A 12,001-nucleotide genomic window follows, 5' to 3' on the forward strand; every position below is an offset into this window, starting at 1 on the left:
ATGATAAAAAGTGTCTGGACCGGGGGCTTGGGAGACTCAGAACTGAGACAAGTTCTGCAGTGAGATGTGAGGACATAGAAGAGTGATTTAATCTATCTGAATTTAATGAATCTGAGTTTTATTTCCTCAATACCAATTCAGAGCTAATAAATCTCTATCCTGACAACTTCCGACCATCACTGTGAAGTTCAACACTAACACTGTGTAAACTATAAAAGCCTGTGCAGGGCCATGACCTATAAGGCTGAATCTCATAAAGTTGCTAATATTTACCTGTTTTTTATCTATGAAACTGGTGATGTCAAACAAATATTCTGGAAGTGTGGAGGATTTTTAAGTCAAACTTAGAAATATAACATTTATTATGTCTATCAATGAGCTAAAGAAAGATTTGTTTTCTGCTTTCTCTTACCTTGATAGCCCCTACATATTTCTTGTTTCTCTCTCAGATACATGAATCTGAGGAAAGATTATCAATATTCTTGAAGAAAATGAGCTTAAAAAGACAAGACTTTATACTGAAACTATAAGGGTAGATACCAACTAACACAATAATCTAAACTGATACAGATCCCAAAAATGGGAATAAATGCTTGCTTTGGTTTTATTATTATAACTTTCTTAACTAATGAAGCAGACCAGAATATTATAAACAGCTGTGGCTTCCAATTCTAATTCTAGTTTTGGCTTTATTATGAACTGGCCATGAAATCACAAGTGTAGTTCATTGGGCCTCCATTTCCCCAGCTGTGGTAGGAAGAGGTTGGAACAAAGGTCTTGAAGACCATGTTCTGTTCTAATATTCTCTGACCTATGTTATTAATGAGCCACAATCATCAAGTGATTATAAAGGAGAAGGAAACACTAAAGGTTCCTTAGGATGTCACATATTTGTATTAAAATTAAAATAAATCCATCCTGTAGAAACTCAAAAATAATTCTCCAGAGGAAAGCAAGAGTTCGGCTAAGCAAAATTTTAACAGTTGGCCTCAGATCAGGATGAAAGCCAAGAAGAAGGATAAATTCTAGAAAAAAAATGAAAAAGAGATAGTACTGGGCTAAGGTACACATGTCAAAAGATTGCTAAAAAGGAGCAAGTGGCTTCTGCAAAGCTGTCTTAAGAGCTAATGTCATTTGAAAATATGGCGGTAAGGTGTGTAGTGACAAGAATGGGTCCAATCTGTCCCCAACTAGATTCTGGCTCCCATGGACACAACTCTCTATGTTTATTCCAATGTGAGCAAATTAAGTAAAATCAAATTTCTTTATAAATGGTATAAAGCCTATTTACATCTATAACAATTTGATTCACAAAAACTCAGTGTAAAATGTAGCCTCCATAAAGCCTATGATCATGAAGGTAATTGTGAAGGAATTTTTAAAAGAGGAAAACCATGCACCAGTAAAAAGCAAACAGAGAAAACACATAGTGGGGAACTAACAGAAGCAACTGAACTTAAAATACTGTATTGCAACTTTGTACAAAGTAGATTCCCTTCCCAATAATTTTTCCTCTTATACTATGAAGAAAAGCACAAAACTGATTCCTCACCAGCATAAAATTGGTACTAAGTCTTTGGGAAGGAAATCACAGGCTATCACAGACATTTTCCAAGCTGACGTATTCTTTTCAAATGATGGTCATGGAATTGGGCTTCCATTTTTTTTTTTTTTGTCTAGTCATTACGCTTTTTTTTTTGAGATTTGCATAATGATAAAAGAGCTGAAAAAAGCTCAGCTGAAGAATACAGCAACTGGAGGATTCATATAGATGTATATCAATCATTGGAGACCCATGTATGTATAATGTAACAAAGCCATAATTAGATGAAATGTCTGTATTTTGCAGTCTGTTATATTCCCATGCACAAGTTATCACAGCTTAAGTTAGCTCTTACACACTGCGAGATAACCACTCAAAACCATGCAATGATACATATAAGTGGACACCACAGAGAACTATGTGGCTACTAATGCCTCTCCGTTTCTCTGTGACCACACATGCAAAAAAGTGAAAATACGTCTCTAAAATCTTTTGAGCATCTTAAAAACAATTTTAAGATCCATTTTCTTCTTCAATGAAATAGATTATTTTATGATATATGAATTATAAATAAAATAATTTCCCTTTAGAGCAATGCCAGCCGGTTAGGCTAGACAGGTTATAAGCACTGGATGCCGCATCATCTAGGAACACAGGACTATGTATCCTCAAGAGAAGCATGTAAACAAGCAAATACATATGACCCCAACCAGCAGATGTCTTGGCTTGTTAAGTCTGTAAAACTGTGACACAAAACTATTCCTTTTATTGTACAATCTAGAGAAGCTGTTTAAAATTGTCCTTTTAACTTCCATGATGCTGAAGATAAATTCCCAGAGCCTCCTTAAGATTCAAAAGGTGTTCTGGTTACAGATTCACCACCAAATTGTAAACAATGGGAAGGCAGGAACTGCAACTTTCTCATCTCTATTTTTGATGTTTTCGTGTAGCAGCCCTTCAGTAAAAGTTCGTTACATGAATGAAGTCAACTACTCCAGTCTTAGCTGATGATTTAACCATACTTTGTGTCTGGATGGGCATGCCTAACTTTCTCAGACAGAAGGGATCTGCTTTTGTTTTGTTAGATCCTGAAGTGCCACTTTAAAAGATTTCTCAAAACCTTTTAATACTTCTCTACTTTAAACAGACTAATTTCCAAATACTCCCATCAAAAAATATGAGCCTCAAGACACATGATGGAGACACTTGTTTATCTAGAACAAACTACAGTGAATGGACCAAATCTGACCCATACACTAGGAATGCTTTTTACATTTAGAAAAGGTGGGAAACAATTCAAAAGAAGAAGAATATTTCATGCCATGTGCAAATTATATGAAATTCAAATTTCAGTGTTCATAAAATAAAACTTTATTGTAACAGCCTCTCTCCTTTGTTTCCATATTGTCTGTGGTTGCTTCTGTGTTTTGGCAGCAGAACTGGGTGGTTGCAAGAGACCATATGGACCAGAAAGCCTAAGACATTTACCACTGGTGCTTCTCAGAAGACACGGTTGCCAACCCCTGTGCTAGAGGGGTCAGACCTTTCAAACCACATCACTTAATACTGACAGCACTTTTCCTGTTAACTGAAAAAAAGACGGAAAATCATGGAGCAACTAGTTTAGCATGATAAGCTCCTGAGTAGTTCTTCTGAGGTCATTTTGGCTAAGCTGACCATTTCCAGAGTGAACTGGAATTGATCTGGGGGCATGTCTTAATAGCATGATGTGCATATCTTGGAGAAGGTACTTATCCCCTCTGGGTCTGTAAATGATGTTATAGGTCTGTTTCTTTGATTTCTGTTATATTAGTTTATAAGACCTAAATCAGTTTGCACAGTTTGCTCTAGAATATATTCATATACCTCTATCTGATATCCTAAAAAATATATAGGATTGACAATGGGAATTCTGTTAACCTTGAATTCTAATTCTCCTTCAGAGTACTCTGTGTCCCCAAGGAACTTGTGTGATTAAACTTTCCACTCAGACTTACTATAAAACCATATAATTATGATCTGCAAAACTTTCCTGCCAGAAGTAAATGGTGAGATTCACTCCAAGCCAAAGGATCTTAACTGCTCAAAGAGCCTAAAGTTCTTTAAAGAGAGAGCACACTTCTTTTCTATCCCTCTGCTGCCTACCTGACACCCTGTAGTCAGCAGGTGCTCAGAAGATGCCTTCTGACTATCAGAGATGCGGTCCAACCTCAACTGCATTTATTTTGATTTAAAAGAGAGTAGCAAACCTGCTCTATTACACTTTTTATAGCTATCACTCTATAGCGGCTAATAACGTGAGAAAAAAATCCATTATTTATTGTTCATTAACATTTCTATTGTAAAAGACAATCTTGGCCTTAGGCAAGATGGTTTTGGCTTCAATTCTTTTTGCCTAAAGAGTAAAGTCAAATGCTTGAATTACTCAAATGAGCCCAAAATGTATACATTTTATGTTTATCTGTAGAGACTGGGGCAATACTTCCAGTACAGACACAACAGCTTTTAAGAGAACAACTAAATATTCTTAACCATAGAAGGGTAAGTATAAGTGGAGCCCTGATTGCCCCACTTCTCTTCTTTTCATAAGAGCTATTCTATTCTGGTTAGTCATAAAACAATTAACACCATCAAAGATCTAAGAAAGAAGGTACAAATTAACATAAATAGGTTTATGTATATTCTAATATGGTTGCAAAATCTGGCTTTACTCATGTAAACATGCATTGCAAGACGAAGACCTAGAACAGGGATGTTAAAACATGGCAGCCTGATGCCACCTTGCCCTTCTGCACCAGATGTTTTCTCAGTAAGCATGCACCAGGACTCTGAATCCTTCTCAACACAGCACTCAAAGAAGTCACTTGGAGTAAAACTTATGTGCTATCCCTAGTCTATAACAGTTTTCCCCAAAGTGTATTGTGTGCATCCCAGGAGAGGTACAAGAGAATCCATTGGGATGAGAGGAGGGTACATGTTTTTAAACAGACTCATTATTACTAGAGTAGAGTGTGCACTCAAAATTCCATTACTGGTAGAATTTGTATGAATCAAGGGGAGAGAAGAGAACCAATTCTGTTAGTGTGAGTCTTTTCTGTAATTCACTTAAAATGGTTAGGATTCTATACACTATATTTCAGAATACAGGTAGAACATTGCAAAGGGAAGGTTATAAGAAACACAGAAGGTTGTTGAAACTGGAAAAGGTGCCCCACACCAGCTCACCTGAAACTACCCAGTTCTGCCGTCTCACAAGCTCCTCTTCTCCATCACCCATCAATTACCCTGTTGCTGACCTGAATGAACACTCCTCGTTCTCACATCTCCTAAAACGCCACATGGACACACTCACTGTTTCTGAAGTAAATGCTGGTGCTGCTGTTGCTGCTGCTGTCTGTAGGTTTCAATCGTGTGCTGAGGAAGGTACTGCATGAGTTCCAGGGATTCTTTGATCTTCAACAGCATTTCATAAGTCTCACGGCCCCTCACCTACATAAAAGAGCAGAAGGAAAGAGAAGGAAAAAAATGAAGAACCATCAGACGTACAGTCAATCCTCATTATTCATGGATTGTGAGTGGATGAATTCACCTACTTGTTCACATTTATGAGTATCATGAAAACCAATACTGGCCAGCCTTGCAGGCACTCACAGACGTGGACAGAGTCACAAAAAAAGCTGTCACCAAATGTGGGTATTCCCAGCACGTTCCCGCTTTCCTGCGGGAAACAAGTGTCCTTCTTGTAGTCTACTTAATGCCATACTTGTCACCTTTTTTGTACTTTTTGTTGGTGAATTTGCTGTTTAACATGGTTCCCAAGGGTAGCCGAGGTGTTATCTAGTGTTCCTAAGTACAACAAGGCCGTGATGTGCCTTATGGAGAAAATACATGTTAGATAAGCTCAGTTCGGCCATGAGTCACTGGCTTGAGTTCAACATTAATGAATCCATGGTCTAGATAACACAGCCTACATTAAATAAGGTGTCATTAAACAGAAACACACATGAAACAAGGTAATGTATTGATCAGTTGCTAAAAACATGACCAGAAGCTCACAGGAACCTAATCAGGTCTTTCCCCTAGGAGCAAAGGAGTCTGTATTTGCTAGCACAGGGTTCACTGTGACTTTAAAAAGCATAAGTACCACAAATCATGAGAATAACTGTCTCTGGGAGGATACATGTCTTCAGCAGGGGTTAAATGTGCTTCCCTCTTTAAGATGGTCTCTTAAAAGCTTTAAAAAGTCCAAGCAAGACCAGCACTAGAGAGAGGCAAGTGGAGAAAGGAGGGCACTTGCCTGTGCCTCGAGAGTGGGGGCCTGTTTACACTGCACACTCTAGGTAGCACTGCACCTTCCTCAGCCCTGCCTCCTGCCCGGGTAGGAGAGGCAGAGTTTGTCAGAATCCAGAAATGGAAAAACTTCCTCCAGCTTTTGTTGGGTAAACTCCTTCTCATCCCAGCTCTGGGATCACATTCTCTGAGAAGCTTTTCCTGACCTCAGTCTTTCAGGCCAAGTCTTCCATCCTTCCTATATGCTCCTGCAGCATCACGCCCAGCTTTACTGAAGCATTTATTTTATTGCATTGGTCAAGTCTCCTCACTAGAAGGCACGCTCTCAGAAGGTAGGAATTGTAACCTACTGATCTCTAAATGCTCAGGGTCTAGCACTTTTGCTGCTCCACAAATACCAACCAAATTCAGGTTAAATTAAGAGGGTTTTTTTTTTTTTTTTTTTTTTTTTTTTTTGGTGTGGGGGACAGTATAGCTCAGTGGTAGAGCACATACTTAGCACGCATGAGGTCTTGGGTTCAATCCCCAGACCTCCATTAAAAAAAAGGTTAAAAAAAAGGAAATAATCTTTTTTAAGATTTTTTTTTCTTTAGACACTTCAGATTGGCTAATTCTTCATTACATATGAGGTATAACTGATTACAGGGTATCTCTTCCATTAGTACAAACTGAAATTTCATTAAAAAACAGCTTTTCCAGTGGTTCCTATCTCATCAGCTAAAAACACATTAGGTCTTTTGGAACATCTAGCACAGCAGGAAAATGTTTAGCTTAACGTCCACATGTCACTTTCCATATGTAGCCTGAGGAATAAGACACTGAGAATCTTAGCTGACTCACTGACTGTTCTACCCGTAAGCAGTCTCATTCCCTGACCTGACTTTCAGGGCCCAGAGAAGGAAGGGCGGTGGGCATGGCACACCCAAACCTGTTTTTCATTTCAATCCCAGTCCGATCTCCTGGCCTTGCTTACCCGTGTCTCCTGTCAGTGTAGATGGCACCAAGGGCTACATTGGTCACCAAAACTTCACTGCCACTCTGGATGGCAAAGAACTAAGGTGATAAGAATTCAATGGACTGCAACCATAGTCTAAAAAAGGGGTGCCTCAGTGAGCGTGAGAAGGCTTATATTCCCTGGAGGAACGACCAAGGCTTTTACACAATAATTGGGCCAAGTCTCTGGCCATTCACACATGACTGAGGATCCTAGCTGGCCTGGCTTGCTTTATAGCACTCCCTAAAATAAATCACAGGCCATTCTTTGTAACTGTTGTATTATCAGCTTTGTGAATGCCTTCTGACAGAATTTTAGTCCTAAATTGACATGGCCATGTTGTCTAGGATAATCTTATCACTCTTAAATCATGAAGTACATATTAATTTAAAAACTTAGGGTAAGAAACATTCTATTAGGAGAGTAGCTTTGATTAGGTGAAGAGGAAGTAAAGAAGGCCACATTATTAACCTGTTCAGAATTGTAGAGGGAAGAAGTTCCTAATTTTTCAAAAAATGGATTCTCTCTGTTTTATGTCACTAGCTTCCATCACCCTTTTCTCACTGTCACAGATAATCAAAAAAATGACCCTAGAGTAAAAGTTGATTCAAAGAAAGTGAAAATGCAGCAGTCCTGACTCCCCAGGGGGACTCACTGGTAAGTATAACAGTTCGTCATCTGGAGATCGCCGTTTCTTGATGGACGTCATCTGGATGCCATGCGTGTTCTGACGAAAAGCTGGCGAAGGAAAAAAATGCAAGTTTCATCCTGGGAACATTTCTGAAGCAATAATGCACTTATGGAACACACAGTAGCACCAGCAATACCTGAGATCAGAATTTCTAGTTCTAGGCAGCCACTCAGTTGGTGATGACTGCTTTTACCTTAAGTGTAAACCTAGTAATAATGAGGTGGTGGGAGTGAGGCAGAACAAGTGAAAGAAAAATCTGGGTGGAGGGAGGCTGGGAAACGGCCTTTGGCTTAAGCAGTGCTGTGGGAATCCCTGTGTCTTCTGGTGTGTGTCTGGGAACAGCTATTAGGGAAAAGAAGATAAACTGCTGTTGTGTTTTATTTTTCAGATCCTTTATCTTCCCAGGAGATACATGTGTGTTGTAGAGGTTGTCTTGCCAATGCATTCAGCCTTGTGAGTTCCCTTCCCATGTCAGTACAGACATCGCATCACTTCTGACAAGCAGTCTCTCCTTCCGGGATCTCATTTTTTTTCCCTTTGGTAAAATGAGTGAATTAATCTCATAAATCCCTAAGGTTTCCAAAATTCAGAAACTATACCCAGGATCTGGGGTATAGAGATGATCCTTCTAGCACAGTTCAGATAAGTGGTCTTACTGAAAATTACTGATTTATAGGTACCAGAATTGCTCAGGGAAGCATATGGAACTGGGCCACCAGACACACTCAAGAGGAAAATTATGGTAGGGATGTAACTGCTGATATTATATATATTATATTTTAATATAAATAGTATATATATGATGTTTTGAGAAAAAGAGACTAACTGGAAAAGCAAATCCCACTGAACAGCCAGAAGTTGATGGAGGCTGGCTGTTAGAACACTCTGTTGTTCTGCAAAATGCAATACTATTTTTATTTCTTCTGGATAGTAATTAGGAGTAAGATGAAAACCTTTGATCGTGATATAATTCATAGTGTGACATACTTTAAAATTCTTGCTTTAGGGATATCAGGCTTATGCCAGCCGCCTTCCAGAATTAAATCTTACCTGCGAGTGGCTCACGTGGGTCAGTGGTTTTCAAGCTTTGTTACCAGAAGAACGAGGCCTCTCGGGGCGGGTGCCTCCTGGGCAAGGGGTGGGTGGAGCTTGAAACCACAGCCCACCCCCGACTCCTGCTCCTTCAACAAGAGCAGCTCTGCTCTCATCTATTTCACATTCCTTGAAATATTTCATTTAAAAAAAGCTTTTACTGATAAAAAACCAAGTTTGAAACAACCGATTTGGATCGTCAGCCTCATGGTAAATGGCATGACTGGGGACCTTGGAGGGTCTTAGATATCTAGTATCAGTGAGCACATACCTGCAGATTCCCCAGCCTGGGCTGCATGAAATGCGTTCCTAAATCTCACTCTTCCCCCAGACTCGTGAGGTAGGAAGATGGTAGTTTCAACCCTCATGCTCAATGGCAGAAGGATAAATGGAGACCAACAGGCTGAGACACTGCTTCTCCAACTTGAGCTCGGCACCTGGAGGACTCTCACAACATAGATTCCAAGCCTGGGAACTAAGACTTTGCATTTCTACCCAATTTGCAGATGATGCTGGCGCTGCTGGTTTGGGAGTCATATTCTGAGGACGCTGGGCTAAGAAATCCTCACCATGATCATTTGCTTTGAAAAGCAGTGGCGCACACCTGGAGTCCATTTCAGCCATGGCTGCGCCCCCTGGCTCTGGTGGCCTCGGGTCAGGCTGCTTCTAAAGCCCTTAGGTCTTATTCTGCAGCTTCTCAAATATCACTCCCCGGCCCCCCACCCCATTTGGCCACTACAGCTACTTACGGCGCTTCGTACCATCACCGTTCTTTGTGCTGTCCGACACCTGCTGCTTTCTGATGCTGTCTTCATCCGCCTTCCTGTCCCTCCCTGGGCAAGCACAGATCCGGGCCTCAAAGCAGCGACGGCCCAGCACTTGCCCACTAAAAATTAGAGAAGAGGAGAAGAAAGGGTTAAGTTAAAAGGATTTGAAAAGGCCCCGGAGTTCTCCTGTTTCTATTCCTTCCTTCCGATGCTGCTGGCCATTGCCGGTACCCAGCACCACCAGAGCGGCTGTGCCGGCTTTGAGGATGGGCCCCGAAGCATTTGGCAGAACACAAAAGTGCTTACTTGCCATGAGCAATATTAGTAAATAGAACCCATTTGTTCTGCAAAGAACCTCCGAGCCATTAGCTGAACAGCTGTATTTAGCTACATATTTTGAAGGAAACTTGAGTTAAGCCAGTGGGTGTCTCCAGATAAAATCCCCCCAGGCAGCTCAGATTTACTCAAAGAAACTGTTAAATGCCTCGGGGACCATATGAAAACAAACACTGTCTAATCAGAAGCTATTCCTGTCAAATGTCAGGAATTCAGGTATGAAGCGACTTGAACGCCTTCCCAATTCTTTTATTTTTTTTTTTCTCTTCTACCTTTACCCACCCAGTTCTGTCTTCACTTTCTTAGATCTTTTATATAAGAGTTTGCAGCAAGGATTTAAAGCACACAGGGTAAAATCAAGGCTAGCTCTCTGCAGTACGTGCAAAGGTAATGATGAAGCAAACACAATTTCACTTTGCACTCTGCCCAGAGTTTCTACAGAATGACAATTCTGCATAAGCCACTTACTCTCTGGTTTCCAGAGTAACAATGATTAAAATTGGACGCCGGTTCATCCCTCCGACACAACTGCTGTTACACATGAAATTGTACAAGACTGTCGTGAATTCAGTGCCAACCTGAACACAGAGGGGAAAAGATTCTGTATTAACAATGGATTCAGACATTCTTCCTTCTTAGTCCTTCTGTCTTAGTTCTTCTGTTTAAACAACTACACCTCTGATGAAGGGATATGCTTTCTTCTAGGAAGGCAAGCTCTACAACCCAAGGTAGATTCTTCTCTGGGAAATGTCAAGCTAATGTTCGCAACAGTGGGCCCTCCATAAGGTGAGACAGGCTTTTTACAAATAACAATCTTGGACCCTATTCATCTGCAATATCTCCTGATTCAAACAGGGTTCATCACACAGATAAAAAGGAAAAGATAAAAAAAATTACCAACTATAGGAGCAATGCTCCAGGGACATTTTACCAAGGTTGATAAAACATACAACATGTATGTGAATGTACACTTCTATAAAGAACACTCTGGAGCTTAAAAGGGCCTCAGAATTAAATTATCTAGTCCAAAAAAATTAATAATTATGAGTGAGGCAATCTGAAGCCCAGAGATGGAGAAGTTACAAGCTAAAGGTGCAGAGAGCAAGCCAGCAAACTAACAGACTCTGGCCCACTCCTCCAGCGTTCTTTCCACCACACCACTCTGCTTTTCTAATCTGCCAACCTGATCATTCAAACTTCAGCTAAGAGATCCTTCTTAGGGTCTCCCATTTTCATGCCAGTGTGAACAAACTTGCATCTAGTATAGGGGCACACTCACTACCAGCTGAACTGCCAGTTAAAAATCTCTGGATAATAATGCCATGTATTAACTGTAGATTCAATTATTATCTGCCTTTAAGATGGGAACATGAATGCAGAGCCATGTTACCAAGTATAAATTTAGTACAGATTTAGGAGTTTTAAAGGGGGATAGAAAAGTGGCCTATGGAGAGGAGGGAGACAAATACAAAAAAAAAAAAAAAAAAAAAAAAAAGAAGTTACCTGTTCAATGACAAGAACTAAGACCAAAATACATGCCTGAAACACCCTGCTATCAGCAAAACTAATCTCGCTCAGGTCTGCCCAGTCCTTATCTCTTTACCTGAGGTGGCTCATAAGGCACCAGCACACTCTGTCTTCCTGTGATGGGGTCTTCCACGTACTGGGCATGGCTGTTCCCTTCTACTCGAATCAAATGACTAGGAGGGGCAATCTGTCCTGCAGAACAGAGAAAGGAAAGATACTTCTTCACTCTCAAAACAAAGAGAACAAAATGAAACTGCATAGACAGAAGTGGTGGCCAACGAAATGGTTTGTAATAGAGGAAATATGCATACTAGGAAAAAGGAATAGATCCTGTTGACGGATATCTCATACACAAAGGTATCACAACCTTTATAGCAACAGAAAGCACAGGAATGCTCATCTATATTTAAGGGAACTGTCCTATGTTTCTGGTGCTCAAGGTCAACAATTCAAGTTGTAGAGAACTCTATGGCTACAACTCTGACCTGATCATACAAGAATTTTGCCATGTTCCCTGGAAAATGGAAGAAAAAGGAGCAAGTTAATTAAAAAAAATATATTATCTTGAGAGAAAAACACTGCCCCGAAATTAACCATTAAAAATACTAAATCAGAAGCTACAGATGGCAAGGATATAACTTTCACTTTTCCTATTCTTTTCTTCATGATCAAGTCTCCATCCTTAAATCTTGCTTTGTTCATAAAGATTCAAAACCTACTGCTTTTGTTGTGCTGAAGGAGCCCCAGGACAGAGGATAAGA

At 40.2% G+C, this 12,001-nt stretch overlaps 1 protein-coding gene across 9 annotated transcripts in view; it reads right to left on the minus strand.

The window, feature by feature from the left end:
• Positions 1 to 12,001, minus strand: part of TP63 (tumor protein p63) — a 208,512-nt gene that overhangs the window by 17,717 nt on the left and 178,794 nt on the right. For 7 of the 9 annotated variants that reach the window (XM_010959242.3, XM_010959240.3, XM_074366029.1 and 4 more), the window contains 5 exons: positions 11,317 to 11,432; positions 10,182 to 10,291; positions 9,360 to 9,496; positions 7,483 to 7,565; positions 4,896 to 5,032 (listed from right to left, as the gene is read on the minus strand). In XM_010959242.3, coding sequence (XP_010957544.1) covers positions 4,896 to 5,032; positions 7,483 to 7,565; positions 9,360 to 9,496; positions 10,182 to 10,291; positions 11,317 to 11,432 — 583 coding nt within the window. The remainder of the gene's footprint in view (positions 1 to 4,895; positions 5,033 to 7,482; positions 7,566 to 9,359; positions 9,497 to 10,181; positions 10,292 to 11,316; positions 11,433 to 12,001) is intronic. The other 2 variants (XM_010959241.3, XM_045519783.2) reach the window with 1 other exon arrangement.

Source organism: Camelus bactrianus, chromosome 1 (genome assembly GCF_048773025.1).
Source record: "Camelus bactrianus isolate YW-2024 breed Bactrian camel chromosome 1, ASM4877302v1, whole genome shotgun sequence".
Classification (NCBI taxonomy): Eukaryota; Metazoa; Chordata; class Mammalia; order Artiodactyla; family Camelidae; genus Camelus; species Camelus bactrianus.